General features: G+C 43.6%; 1 protein-coding gene across 3 annotated transcripts in view; it reads right to left on the bottom strand.

The window, feature by feature from the left end:
• LOC133543928 (FERM, ARHGEF and pleckstrin domain-containing protein 2-like) overlaps positions 1-15,469 on the bottom strand; it is a 173,428-nt gene that overhangs the window by 43,167 nt on the left and 114,792 nt on the right. For all 3 annotated transcript variants that reach the window (XM_061888850.1, XM_061888847.1, XM_061888848.1), the window contains exons 15-21: positions 14,298-14,387; positions 11,613-11,746; positions 9,574-9,655; positions 6,575-6,812; positions 5,844-5,974; positions 4,813-4,881; positions 4,658-4,747 (exon numbers count right to left, since the gene is read on the bottom strand). In XM_061888850.1, coding sequence (XP_061744834.1) covers positions 4,658-4,747; positions 4,813-4,881; positions 5,844-5,974; positions 6,575-6,812; positions 9,574-9,655; positions 11,613-11,746; positions 14,298-14,387 — 834 coding nt within the window. The remainder of the gene's footprint in view (positions 1-4,657; positions 4,748-4,812; positions 4,882-5,843; positions 5,975-6,574; positions 6,813-9,573; positions 9,656-11,612; positions 11,747-14,297; positions 14,388-15,469) is intronic.

Below are 15,469 nucleotides of genomic sequence, written 5' to 3'. Positions count from 1 at the left end.
TTACACTAATTTATTCAGCATGATTTATTTTACAGTAAATATTACCGCACATTTTTTTAAACCAAATTTCTCTGCACCAGTTTTTTTTTTTTTTTAAACATTTAAAATTTCCATACCAATTTTTTTTAAACTGGAATTTTCTGCACCATTTTTTTGTACACTAAATATTTAAATGATAAATTGTTTTTGACACTGAATATTTCTGCACATTATTTTTACGCACCAAATTTTTTTTACACTTAATTTTCTGGACTAATTTTTTTTTACACTAATTATTTCTGCACACCATTTTTGTACATAGAAAATTTCTGCAACAATTTTTTTTTTTTTACACTGAATAATTCCGCACCAATTTTTTTTACACTAAATTATTCAGCATGATTTATTTTACAGTAAATATTACCGCACAACATTTTTTTACACCAAATTTCTCTGCACCAGTTTTTTTTTTTTTAAACATTTAAAATTTCCATACCATTTTTTTTTCAAACTGGAATTTTCTGCACCATTTTTTTGTACACTAAATATTTAAATGATAAATTGTTTTTGACACTGAATATTTCTGCACATTATTTTTCCGTACCAATTTTTTTTACACTGGAATTTTGTACACCAAGTTGTTTTACACTAAATATTTACGTTCCAAATTTTTTACATTAAAATTTTCCCGCACCATTTTTTTTTTTTTTTTACACCAAACCGTATTTATTCAGCACTGATTTTTTTACACTGAATATTTTCACACATTTGTTCACAAAAAATTGCACTGAAATGATTTTTTTACATTTAAAATTTCCGCACCAAAATTTTTTACACCGATTTGTTCTGCATTGTTTTTTTTTCACACTGAAAATTTCCCCATCATTTTTTTTACACTGAATATTTCCGCAGAAATTTATTTTACACTGCACAAAAATTTTTTATACCCTGATTTATTCAGCACAGATTGTTTTTAACGCTGATTGTTTCCTGCACCAATTTTTTTTTTCACATTAAAAGTTTTTGCACCAATTTTTTTTTACACTGAATATTTCCGTACCAAATTTTTCTACACTGATTTTTTTCTGCAATGATTATTTTACACTGAATGTTTCCGCACCACCTTTTTTTAACACTGATTGTTTCTTGCACCAAATTTTTTTACACTGAACATTTCTTCATCAAAATTTTAAACACTGATTTTTTTTCAGCAGCGATTTTTTCGAACACTGAATTTTTCCTGCACCACTAATTTTCTGCATCGATGTTTTTCTACACGGAATAACTTTGCACCAAATTTTTTTACACCAATTTTTTTTTTTTTTTACACTGAATATTTCCGCACCATCTTTTTTTCTTAACACTGATTGTTTCCTGCACCAATTTTTTTTACATTAAAAGTTTTTGCACCAATTTTTCTTTTACACTGAATATTTCCATACCAAATTTTTCTACACTGATTTTTTTCTGCACTGATTATTTTACACTGAATGTTTCCGCACCACCTTTTTTTTTTAACACTGATTGTTTCTTGCACCAAATTTTTTTACACTGAACATTTCCACACCAATTTTTTTTTTTACACTGAATATTTCTTCAGCAAAATTTTATACACTGATTTTTTTCAGCAGCGATTTTTTCCAACACTGAATTTTTCCTGCACCACTAATTTTCTGCATCAATGTTTTTCTACACGGAACAACTTTGCACCAAATTTTTTTACACCAATTTTTTTTTTTTTTTTACACTGAATATTTCCGTACCATATTTTTTTTTAACACTGATTGTTTCCTGCACCAATTTTTTTTTTTACATTAAAAGTTTTTGCACCAATTTTTTTTTTTACACTGAATATTTCCGTACCAAATTTTTTTACACAGATTTTTTTCTGCACTGATTATTTTACACTGAATATTTCCGCACCATATTTTTTTTTTAACACTGATTGTTTCCTGCACCAATTTTTTTTTACATTTAAAGTTTTTGCACCAATTTTTTTTTTACACTGAATATTTCTTCATCAAAATTTTATACACTGATTTTTTTCAGCAACGATTTTTTCCAACACTGAATTTTTCCTGCACCACTAATTTTCTGCATCAATGTTTTTCTACACGGAATAACTTTGCACCAAATTTTTTTACACCAATTTTTTTTTTTTTTTTACACTGAATATTTCCGTACCATATTTTTTTTTTAACACTGATTGTTTCCTGCACCAATTTTTTTTTTTACATTAAAAGTTTTTGCACCAATTTTTTTTTTTACACTGAATATTTCCGTACCAAATTTTTTTACACAGATTTTTTTCTGCACTGATTATTTTACACTGAATATTTCCGCACCATATTTTTTTTTTAACACTGATTGTTTCCTGCACCAATTTTTTTTTACATTAAAAGTTTTTGCACCAAATCTTTTTTACTACTGAATATTTCCGCACCAAATTTTTCTACACTGATTTTTTTCTGCACTGATGATTTTACACTGAATGTTTCCGCACCATCTTTTTTTTAACACGGATTGTTTCTTGCACCAAATTTTTTTACACTGAATATTTCTTCATCAAAATTTTATACACTGATTTTTTTCAGCAGCAATTTTTTCGAACACTGATTTTTTCCTGCACCACTAATTTTCTGCATCGATGTTTTTCTACACGGAATAGCTTTGCACCAAATTTTTTTACACCAATTTTTTTTTTTTTTACACTGAATATTTCCGCACCATTTTTTTTTTAACACTGATTGTTTCCTGCACCAATTTTTTTTTTTACATTAAAAGTTTTTGCACCAATTTTTTTTTTACACTGAATATTTCCGTACCAAATTTTTCTACACTGATTTTTTTCTGCACTGATTATTTTACACTGAATGTTTCCGCACCATCTTTTTTTTAACACTGATTGTTTCTTGCACCAATTTTTTTTTTTACACTGAATATTTCTTCATCAAAATTTTATACACTGATTTTTTTCAGCAGGCATTTTTTCGAACACTGAATTTTTCCTGCACCACTAATTTTCTGCGTCGATGTTTTTCTACACGGAATAACTTTGCACCAAATTTTTTTACACCAATTTTTTTTTTTTTTTTACACTGAATATTTCCGCACCACATTTTTATTTACACTGATTGTTTTCTGCATCAATGTTTTTACACTGAATTTTTCGGCACAAAATTTTTCCACACTGATTTTTTTCTACACTGATTTTACACTCAATATTTCCGCACCAAATATTTTAACACACATTTTTTTCTGCACCTTTTTTTTTTCAACATGAATTTTTCCCGCACCGCTTTTTTTTTTTTACATCTATATTTTTTTACACTGAATAATTCCGCATCAAATTTTTTTTCCACTGATTTTTTTTTATTTTTTTTTACACTACTTAAACCAGGGGTGCCCACACTTTTTCTGCAGGCGAGCTACTTTTCAATTGACCAACTCGAGGGGATCTACCTCATTTATATATATCATTTATATTTATTTATTTATGAAAGAGACATTTTTGTAAACAAGTTAAATGTGTTTAATGATAATACAAGCATGTGTAACACATATAGATGTCTTTCTTTCACCAAGACAAGAATATAAGTTGGTGTATTACCTGATTCTGATGACTTGCATTGATTGGAATCAGACAGTAATGATGAGAACGCCCACATTTTCAAATGGAGGAGAAAAAAAGTGGTCCTTTCTGTACAATACCACATGAAAGTGGTTGGTTTTTGGCATCTAATTCATCCAGCTTCCATACACTTTACAAGAAAAACATTGGCGGCAAATTCCGTAGCTTGCTTGATTGACATTCACGGCACCCGAGGGTCTTGTGAGATGACGCTGGCTGCTGCCAGTTCATTATTATGAAAAAATGACAGAGAGGAAGGCCAGAAACACTTTTTATTTCAACAGACTTTCGCGCCGTCCCTTCCGTCAAAACTCTAAAGGCCGACTGCACATTTCCTATCTTCACAATAAAAGCCCTGCTTCATACTGCCTGCGCTAACAAAATAAGAGTCTCAGAAAGCTGGCGTGCACAAGTGATGTGCACGCCAGCTTTCTGAGGGATCGCTTGTGCACGCCAGTTTTCCCAGACTCTGTATTTAGTTAGCGCAGGCAGCATGAAGCAGGGCTTTTATTGTGAAGATAGGAAATGTGCAGTCGGCCTTTAGAGTTTTGACGGAAGGTACGGCGCGAGAGTCTGTTGAAATAAAAAGTGTTTCTGGCCTTCCTCTCGGTCATATTTTCATAATAATGATCTTGCAGCAGCCAGCGTCATCTCACAAGACCCTCCGGTACCGTGAATGTCATTTAAGTGACGTCTTGGTGAAGATTGATGATCACTCATTTTTAGCTCTATTTTTTTTAAAAGCCTGGCTGGAGATCGACTGACACACCCCCCGCGGTCGACTGGTAGCTCGCCATCGACGTAATGGGCACCCCTGACTTAAACATATTAACAAACTGAATTTTTAAACGCAATTTTTGCCTACAACTTTTTACTCAATGAAATGAAAAAATAATTTATAAAAAAAAAAACTTTTGTCGTAAAGAGATAAATGAACCTGGATAATATTCACGTGACGCGCGGGAACGTCGGCGCTACCTTTTTTTTTTTTACGCAAAGGTCAAACTCACTGGTGTGGGCCATTCCTGAAGGCGAGGGGATACTCACAATCATGGCGTGAAGGGGCAGCTGGCCGTGAACTTTGAACTGGTTGGTGGCCGTCACACCCTTGCTGGTGTAGAGGAGCATGTCTGAGAACTAAGGGAGCACAGCAGCAAGGTTACATCTCATCAAGACGTCTCACCTTGCAACCCTGGACTTACCAGGAAGAACATCCTCTGCTGCAGACCCTTCTTGGTCAGCTTGTACAGACATCCCTCACGTATGAACTCCTGGACAAGCAAACACACACCATTAGGACCAAGGAGGCCAGGTGTCACACCGTTAGGACCAAGGAGGCCAGGTGTCACACCGTTAGGACCAAGGAGGCCAGGTGTCACACCATTAGGACCAAGGAGGCCAGGTGTCACACCATTAGGACCAAGGAGGCCAGGTGTCACACCATTAGGACCAAGGAGGCCAGGTGTCACACCGTTAGGACCAAGGAGGCCAGGTGTCACACCATTAGGACCAAGGAGGCCAGGTGTCACACCGTTAGGACCAAGGAGGCCAGGTGTCACACCATTAGGACCAAGGAGGCCAGGTGTCACACCGTTAGGACCTAGGAGGCCAGGTGTCACACCATTAGGACCAAGGAGGCCAGGTGTCACACCGTTAGGACCAAGGAGGCCAGGTGTCACACCGTTAGGACCAAGGAGGCCAGGTGTCACACCGTTAGGACCAAGGAGGCCAGGTGTCACACCGTTAGGACCAAGGAGGCCAGGTGTCACACCGTTAGGACCAAGGAGGCCAGGTGTCACACCGTTAGGACCAAGGAGGCCAGGTGTCACACCATTAGGACCAAGGAGGCCAGGTGTCACACCGTTAGGACCAAGGAGGCCAGGTGTCACACCGTTAGGACCAAGGAGGCCAGGTGTCACACCATTAGGACCAAGGAGGCCAGGTGTCACACCGTTAGGACCAAGGAGGCCAGGTGTCACACCGTTAGGACCAAGGAGGCCAGGTGTCACACCGTTAGGAGCAAGGAGGCCAGGTGTCACACCATTAGGACCAAGGAGGCCAGGTGTCACACCGTTAGGACCAAGGAGGCCAGGTGTCACACCGTTAGGACCAAGGAGGCCAGGTGTCACACCGTTAGGACCAAGGAGGCCAGGTGTCACACCATTAGGACCAAGGAGGCCAGGTGTCACACCGTTAGGACCAAGGAGGCCAGGTGTCACACCATCATACTCACTCTGCCGGGTGCGGTCAGGTTCTCCACCCCGATCAGGTCTCGCTGCAGTTCCGTCAGCTTCTGGAAGTTCTCCAGCCGGATGAGGCTGCTCTGGAGCTGCGTGGTCATGTCGGCCACCTCCTTCAGGGCCTCTGCACACAAACATGTCCTCCTGTCACTCCACAACAAAGCCCTGGTTTTGGGAACTTGGAAGAATCTTAAATCCCAAAAAACAGAAGCAATTTAACTTCAAACTAACTTTTAATACAGGAGTTTTTTGAACAGATGGCAAAATTCCCACGGCCAGCCCTCCTGTGAAGGCATCACCACTATGTTGGAATAGTCATGGTCTTCCACGACCCCGAGTGGTCACACAGTGGTACTGCAGCTCAGAACATTTTCAATGGTACTGTGCCTTCAAGTTCAAGTTACCTGCTAGCAATTAGAGCAGCAGCTGCCAGCTACCATTGGCACGACAGTTAACCAGCGATCAACGCACCAGTCGTCAGCTAGCAGTTAGCACATCAGTTAGCTAGCGAATAGCATGTCAGTTGCCAGCTAGTAATTTGTGTGTCTGGTGAAAGCTGACAATTAGGCTGGAGATGGACTGACACACCCCCCGCGGTCGACTGGTAGCTCGCCATCGACGTAATGGGCACCCCTGACTTATCGATTAGCGCGCCAGTTGTCAATTAGTTGAGGAGGTGTGGCTACGTGTGGACTGGGTGTGATGTGGCATGCATGATGCTCACCCCTGCAGTGGTGGTGGTGAGGGTGCGAGGGCGAGTAGTGCGTGCAGAGGCGCTGCAGGATGAGCTGGTAGTGCATGAGGCGCTGGATGGGCTTGAGCAGGAAGGTGTTGAGCGGCAGGTAGCACACCTTCTGCAGCTCAAACTCCTTGTAGACCGCCTCCAGTTTCTTCACCCGCCTGCTGGCCTGCTCCAGCTCGCTCAGCACCTGGTCGTGTTGCTGCAGGCAGCCTGTCAGCTCCTGCTGGGCCACACACACACCCGCTGGGTTGGGGGGGGGGCAGGAGACGCAGGAGGAAGAGGGGGAGGAGACAAGTGGAGGAGACGCAGGAGGAGGATATGGAAACACAGGAGGAAGAGGAGGCGACGCATGAGGAGGACAACGAGGGGAAGACGCAGAAGGATGAGGACGAGGGGGAGACGCAGGACGAAGAGGAGGAGATGCAGGAAGAAGAAGAGGAGATGCAAGAGAAAGAGGATGAGGGGGAAACGCAGGAGGAGGAGACGCAGGAAGAAGGAGGAGAAAGAAGAGGAGGAGATGCAGGAGGAAAAAGGAGGAGGAGATGCATGAAGAAGAGGAGAAAGAAGAGGAGGATCCGCAAGAGGACAAAATAGGAGGAGGAGGAGATAGAGGACGAGGGGGAGACGCAGGAGGAAGAGACAGGAGGAGGAGAAGACGCAGGAAGAAAAAGAAGGAAGAGGAGACGCAAGAGGAGAAAAAGGACGAGCGGGAGACACAGGAGGAGGAGACGCAGGAAAAAGAGGAGGAAAAAGAAGAGGAGGATCCGCAGGAGGAAAAGACAGGAGGAGGAGAAGACGCAGGAGGAAAAAGAAGGAGGAGGAGACGTAGGAGGAGAAAGAGGATGAGGGGGAGACGCAGGACGAAGAGGAGGAGATGTAGGAAGAAGAAGAGGAGAAATTGCAGGAAGAAGGAGGAGATGCAAGAGAAAGAGGATGAGGGGGAAACGCAGGAGGAGGAGACGCAGGAAAGATGAGGAGAAAGAAGAGGAGGAGATTCAGGAGGAAAAGACAGGAGGAGAAGACGCAGGAGGAGAAATAGGAGGAGACGCAAGAGGAGAAAGAGGAGGAGGAGGAGACGTAGGAGGAGAAAAAGGACGAGGGGGAGACGCAGGAAGAAGAGGAGGAGATGCAGTAGGAGTAGACGCAGGAGGATAAAGGAGGAGGAGATGCAGGAGGAAGAGGAGGAGAAAGAAGAGGAGGAGATGCAGGAGGAGAAGACGCAGGAGGAGAAAGAAGGAGGAGGAGAAAGAGGAGGAGACAGGAGGAGAAAGAGGAGGAGACAGGAGGAGAAAGAGGAGGAGGAGGAGACGTAGGAAGAAGAGGAGGAGATGCAGGAGGAGAAGACGCAGGAGGAAAAAGGAGGAGGAGATGCATGAAGAGGAGGAGAAAGAAGAGGAGGATCCGCCGGAGGACAAAATAGGAGGAGGAGACGTAGGAGGAGAAAGAGGACGAGGGGGAGACACAGGAGGAAGAGACAGGAGGAGGAGAAGACGCAGGAGGAAGAGATGGAGGAGAAAGAGGAGAAGACGCGGGAGGAGAAATAGGAGGAGGAGAAAGAGGACGAGGGGGAGACACAGGAGGAGGAGACGCAGGAAAAAGAGGAGGAGAAAGAAGAGGAGGATCCGCAGGAGGAAAAGACAGGAGGAGGAGACGTAGGAGGAGAAAGAGGATGAGACGCAAGAGGAGATGTAGGAGGAGAAAGAAGAGGAGGAGACGCAGGAGGAGATGCATGAAAAAGAGGAGGAGATGCAGGAGGAGGAGACGCAGGAGGAAGAGGAGGAGAAAGAAGGAAGATCCGCAGGAGGAAGAGACAGGAGGAGGAGAAAACGCAGGAGGAAAAAGAGGGAGGAAGAGACGCAGGAGGAGAAAGAGGACAAGGGGGAGACGCAGGAGGAGGAGACGCAGGAAAGAGGAGGAGAAAGAAGAGGAGGATCCGCAGGAGGAAGAGACAGGAGGAGGAGAAGACGCAGGAGGAAAAAGAAGGAGGAGATGTAGGAGGAGAAAGAGGATGAGACGCAGGAGGAGGAGACACAGGAGGAGAAAGAAAAGGAGGAGGAGAAGACGCAGGAGGAAAAAGAAGGAGGAAGAGACGTAGGAGGAGAAAGAGGAGGAGGGGTAGACGCAGGAGGAGGAGACGCAGGAAAGAGGAGAAGACGCAGGAGGAAAAAGAAGGAGGAGGAGATGTAGGAGGAGAAAGAGGATGAGACGCAGGAGCAGATGTAGGAGGAGACAGAGGAGGAGGAGACGCAGGAGGAGGAGACACAGGAGGAGAAAGAAAAGGAGGAGGAGAAGACGCAGGAGGAAAAAGAAGGAGGAAGAGACGTAGGAGGAGAAAGAAAAGGAGGAGGAGAAGACACAGGAGGAAAAAGAAGGAGGAAGAGACGTAGGAGGAGAAAGAGGAGGAGACGCAGGAGGAGGAGAAAGAGGACGAGGTGGGGACACAGGAGGAGGAGACGCAGGTAAGAGGAGGAGAAAGAAGAGGAGGATCCGCAGGAGGAAAAGACAGGAGGAGGAGAAGACGCAGGAGGAAAAAGAAGGAGGAGATGTAGGAGGAGAAAGAGGATGAGACGCAGGAGCAGATGTAGGAGGAGACGCAGGAGGAGGAGACACAGGAGCAGATGTAGGAGGAGACGCAGGAGGAGGAGACGCAGAAGGAGGAGACACAGGAGCAGATGTAGGAGGAGACAGAGGAGGAGGAGACGCAGGAGGAGGAGACACAGGAGGAGAAAGAAAAGGAGGAGGAGAAGACGCAGGAGGAAAAAGAAGGAGGAAGAGACGTAGGAGGAGAAAGAGGACGAGGGGGAGACGCAGGAGGAGGAGACGCAGGAAAGAGGAGGAGAAAGAAGAGGATCCGCAGGAGGAAAAAGACGGAGGAGGAGACGTAGGAGGAGAAAGAGGATGAGGAGACGCAGGAGGAAAAAGAAAAGGAGGAGGAGGAGACAGGAGGAGAAAGAAGAGGAGAAGGAGGAGGAGGATCTGACCTTGAGAGCACACATGTTCTTCAGCATCACGTCACCAATCTTCTGGTAGTCCACCTTCACCTGGCTGTTGGAGCGCCCCTCCCTGTGGACCACACCACCTGCTCACTTAGTCTGCAAGTACACCACCCTCCACTAGAGGGCACCTCCCACAGTGCAAGTACACCACCCTCCACTAGAGGGCACCTCCCACAGTGCAAGTACACCACCCTCCACTAGAGGGCACCTCCCAGAGTGCAAGTACATCACCCTCCACTAGAGGGCACCTCCCAGAGTGCAAGTACACCACTTGCCACCAGAGAGCAAGTACACCACCCGACACTAGAGGGCAACCACAAGAGAGCGCGTACACCACCCACCAGAGGGCGAGTACTACACCCATAAGAGGGCAAATACAACACCCACCAAAAGAGCAAGTACTTCACCAGCCACTATGAAGGCACCCACCAAAGAGCGTGTACACCACCCACCAGAGGCCGAGTACACCACCCGCCACTAGAGGCCACCCACAAGAGAGCGCATACACCACCCACCTAAAGAGCAAGTACTGTACTTCACCCGACACTAGAGGGCACCCATCAGAGAGCGCGTACACCACCCACCAGAGGGCAAGTACACCACCCACCAGAGGGCGAGTACTACACCCATAAGAGGGCAAATACAACACCAACCAAAAAAGCAAGTACTTCACCAGCCACTATGAGGCCACCCACCAGAGAGCACGTACACCACCCACCAGAGGCCGAGTACACCACCCGCCACTAGAGGGCAACCACAAGAGAGCGTGTACACCACCCAACAGAGGGCAAGTACACCACCCACCTAAAGAGCAAGTACTGTACTTCACCCGACACTAGAGGGCACCCAATAGAGAGCGCGTACACCACCCACCACTAGAGTGCAAGTACACCACACACCACCAAAGGGCAAGTACACCACCCACCACCAAAGGGCAAGTACACCACCCACCACTAGAGAGCAAGTACACCACCCACTAGAGGGCGAGTACACCACCCACTAGAGGGCGAGTACACCTCCCATAAGAGGGCAAATACAACACCCACCAAAAGAGCAAGTACTTCACCAGCCACTATGAGGGCACCCACCAGAGAGCAAGTACACCACCTACCACTAGAGTGCAAGTACACCACCCACCACCAAAGGGCAAGTACACCACCCACCAGAGGGCAAGTACAACACCCACCAAAAGAGCAAGTACTTCACCAGCCACTATGAGGGCACCCACCAGAGCGCGCGTACACCACCCACCACCAAAGGGCAAGTACACCACCCACCAGAGGGCAAGTACACCACCCATAAGAGGGCAAATACAACACCCACCAAAAGAGCAAGTACTTCACCAGCCACTATGAGGCCACCCACCAGAGAGCACGTACACCACCCACCAGAGGCCGAGTACACCACCCGCCACTAGAGGGCAACCACAAGAGAGCGTGTACACCACCCAACAGAGGGCAAGTACACCACACACCTAAAGAGCAAGTACTGTACTTCACCCGACACTAGAGGGCACCCATCAGAGAGCGCGTACACCACCCACCACTAGAGTGCAAGTACACCACCCACCACCAAAGGGCAAGTACACCACCCACCACCAAAGGGCAAGTACACCACCCACCACTAGAGAGCGAGTACACCACCCACCACTAGAGAGCGAGTACACCACCCACCACTAGAGGGCGAGTATACCACCCATAAGAGGGCAAATACAACACCCACCAAAAGAGCAAGTACTTCACCAGCCACTATGAGGGCACCCACCAGAGGTCGAGTACACCACCCACCAGAGGTCGAGTACACCACCCACCAGAGGGCAAGTACACCACCCACCAGAGGGCAAGTACACCACCCGCCAGAGGGCAAGTACTTCACCAGCCACTATGAGGGCACCCACCAGAGAGCGTGTACACCACCCACCACCGGAGAGCAAGTACACCACCCACCACTAGAGTGCAAGTACACCACCCACCACTAGAGTGCAAGTACACCACCCACCACCAGAGAGCAAGTACACCACCCACCAGAGAGCCAGACGCTGGTCCAGTTCCTTGAGGAAGCCTCTGTGGAAGTCGTAGATGGGGTCCATATTGGAGAAGAGCAGAGTCATCAGTCCCTCTGGCATGGCGTTCTCCTTCATCACTGCACTGCGGAACCACTGGGGGGCAGCACACACACACACTCACACATCTGGAGGAGCTGGCGGTTAGCATGACAGGTGAAAAGTGGAAACTAGTGATTAGCATGTCTGGTGGAAGCTAGCAGTTATCATGTTAGGTCAAAGCTAGCGGTTAGCATGTCAGGTGAAAGCTTGAGATTAGCATGTCAGGTGAAATCTTGCAATTAACATGTCAGGTGAAAGCTTGAGATTAGCATGTCAGGTGAAATCTTGCAATTAACATGTCAGGTGAAAGCTTGAGATTAGCATGTCAGGTGAAATCTTGCAATTAACATGTCAGGTGAAAGCTTGAGATTAGCATGTCAGGTGAAATCTTGCGATTAACATGTCAGGTGAAAGCTTGAGATTAGCATGTCAGGTGAAATCTTGCAATTAACATGTCAGGTGAAAGCTTGAGATTAGCATGTCAGGTGAAATCTTGCGATTAACATGTCAGGTGAAAGCTAGCGGTTAGCATGTCAGGTGAAAGCTAGCGGTTAGCATGTCAGGTGAAAGCTAGCGATTAGCATGTCAGGTGAAAGCTAGCGATTAGCATGTCAGGTGAAAGGTAGCGATTAGCATGTCAGGTGGAAGCTAGCGATTAGCATGTCTGGTGAAAGCTAGCGGTTAGCATGTCAGGTGAAAGCTAGCGATTAGCATGTCAGGTCAAAGCTAGCGGCTAGCATGTCAGGTGAAAGCTAGCGGTTAGCATGTCAGGTGAAAGATAGCAATTAGCCTGTCTGGCAAAAGCTCATGATTAATGTATCTGGTGGATGCTAGCAGTTAGCATGTCAGGTGAAAGCTAGCGATTAGCATGTCAGGTGAAAGCTAGTGATTAGCATGTCAGGTGAAAGCTAGTGATTAGCATGTCAGGTGAAAGCTTGAGATTAGCATGTCAGGTGAAAGCTTGAGATTAGCATGTCAGGTGAAAGCTAGCGGTTAGCATGTCAGGTGAAAGCTAAGCTAGCGATTAGCATGTCAGGTGAAAGCTAGAGATTAGCATGTCAGGTAAAAGCTAGCGATTAACATGTCAGGTGAAAGCTAGCGGTTAGCATGTCTGGTGGAAGCTAGCGATTAGCATGTCTGGTGGAAGCTAGCGATTAGCATGTCAGGTGAAAGCTAGCGATTAGCATGTCAGGTGAAAGCTAGCAATTAGCCTGTCTGGCAAAAGCTCATGATTAATATATCTGGTGGAAGCTAGCGATTAGCATGTCTGGTGGGAGCTAGCGATTAGCATGTCAGGTGAAAGCTAGCGGTTATCATGTTAGGTCAAAGCTAGCGATTAGCATGTCAGGTGAAAGCTAGCGGTCATCATGTTAGGTCAAAGCTAGAGGTTAGCATGTCTGGTGGAAGCTAGCGATTAGCATGTCAGGTGAAAGCTAGCGGTTAGCATGTCAGGTGAAAGCTAGCAGTTAGCATGTCAGGTGAAAGCTAGCAATTAGCCTGTCTGGCAAAAGCTCATGATTAATGTATCTGGTGACTGCTAGCGATTAGCGCCCCCGTTGGCTAGTGATTAATGCACCACTCAGTAAGTAACACACTGTCAGCTAGCGATTAGCACGACAGTGAAAAAAATAGTTTTATTTGACAAAAAGGGAACAACAATAAACATGAAGAAAAAAATAATGAAAATCTCCTAATTAAAAAGATTAGAAATTGATAGCGAGACTCAAGAGTTGAAATTAAAAACAAATTTAATTAAAACATTTTAAATTACTTATTTTTTAACACTAAATCTGTGGGTCCTTTTGGCTCCCTAATATTTTAGTGTTTTTTTTATTTTTTTTTAACAATCGCTGAAAAAAAAATATATTTTTTTTGATCAATTTTATGAATTATTGATCTAATTAAGGCTTTTACTAATTCACATATAATATTTCACTTTGAAATATTTTTGGGGAGGAAAATATTATATATTTTGTGTGTTAGCCGTATACAAAAGGGAATAAAACAAACGTATAATTGACAAATACATTAGAAGTTGATGTAAAAGAGTCAAGAGTTGAAAGTACAATTTTCTTAAAAAATGTTTTAATCACTTTTACGAGTGGGACCTTTTTTTTTTAACAATCATTGCTCAAAATATTTTGAATGAAAAGCAATGTTCTGAAAAATTAAACTATTCAATCCTCCAATGACTTTACTTCAAATGTTACCCCTAAAAAAATTTTTAGGGGTAAAATATAACAAATTGGTGTTTTTGCCATTAAAAACCAGTGTTTTGACATAAAAATATCATTAATTTCTATTGACAAATAGACCTGAAGTTGATCTAGAGATTTTAGTGTTAAATAAAAATATATTTATACCTTATTTTGATCACTTTTATAGGTGGGGCCCTTTTGGGTACACAGGAATTTGAGTGGGATTTTTTTTTTACCTGTCATTGCTTAAGAAATAATAATGAATTAAAATAAATGTGATTTACTGATCTAGTTTAGGCTCCAATTACTTCACATCAAATATTACACTTTGAAAATATTTTTGTGGAAAATATTGGAAATTATTCTTAACGGACACAAAAAAAGTGGGTGAAAAAGAAAGCACGTACCACCGTGATGACCTCCAGGTCTTTCAGGTAAGTCCTCTCCGTGGTTAGAATCTCCTTGGCAATAAAGTAGGCCTTGTCAGTGGGGCTTTTCTGAGGAGGAAGGAAGACAAAGTCAAGATGGCTTTTCGGCAATCAAACATGTTCATGCTTGTCTTTTATGCAATTAACATAGCTTCACTTCTTTTTGCACCTCAAACAGTCAATCTAACTTTTTCCAAATGTTTCTGATTGTACCATCACGCTTGTTAAAGTTAAAGATTGATGTGATTTCTGATCGCTTGTGAGGGCACCAAAGGAACTTGTGTGTGTGTGCAATTGAATTTGAAACATTTATTATTACTGCAGCAATATAGTTGTTAAAGATTTGTGTGATTTCTGATCATTTGTGGGGGCACTGACAGAACTTCTGTGTGTGTACATTTGACTTAAAAAAAAAAAAACGTTTTTTATTGCAGCAATAGAGTTGTTAAAGTTAAGGATTTCTGATCGTTTGTGAGGGCACCAAAGGGACTTCTGTGAGTGTGTGCATTTGACTTTTAGAATTTTTATTTTATTTTATTATTGTATCAATATAGTTGTTAAAGTAAAGGATTTCTGTGATTTCTGGTCGTTTGTGAGAGCACCAAAGGAACTTGTGTGTGCATTTGACTTTTTTATTTATTTTTATTTTTATTTTTAAAGTTATGGTACCAATATGGTTGTCAAAGTTAAGGACTTTTGTGATTTCTGGTCGTTTGTGAGGGCACCAAAGGAACTTGTGTGTGCATTTGACTTTTTTATTTATTTTTAAAATTATGGCACCAATATGGTTGTCAAAGTTAAGGATTTTTGTGATTTCTGGTCATTTGTGAGAGCACCAAAGGAACTTGTGTGTGCATTTGACTTTTTTATTTATTTTTAAAATTATGGCACCAATATGGTTGTCAAAGTTAAGGATTTTAGTGATTTCTGGTCGTTTGTGAGGGTACCAAAGGGACTTCTGTGAGTGTGTGCATTTGACTTTTAGAATGTTTTTGTATTATTGTATCAATATAGTTGTTAAAGGATTTCTGTGATTTCTGGTCATTTGTGAGAGCACCAAAGGAACTTGTGTGTGCATTTGACTTTTTTTTTATTTTTTATTATTATTTTTAAAATTATGGTACCAATATGGTTGTCAAAGTTAAGGACTT

Source organism: Nerophis ophidion, linkage group LG26, assembly GCF_033978795.1.
Source record: "Nerophis ophidion isolate RoL-2023_Sa linkage group LG26, RoL_Noph_v1.0, whole genome shotgun sequence".
Taxonomy (NCBI): domain Eukaryota; kingdom Metazoa; phylum Chordata; class Actinopteri; order Syngnathiformes; family Syngnathidae; genus Nerophis; species Nerophis ophidion.
This window is presented reverse-complemented; position numbering and strand designations above follow the sequence as displayed.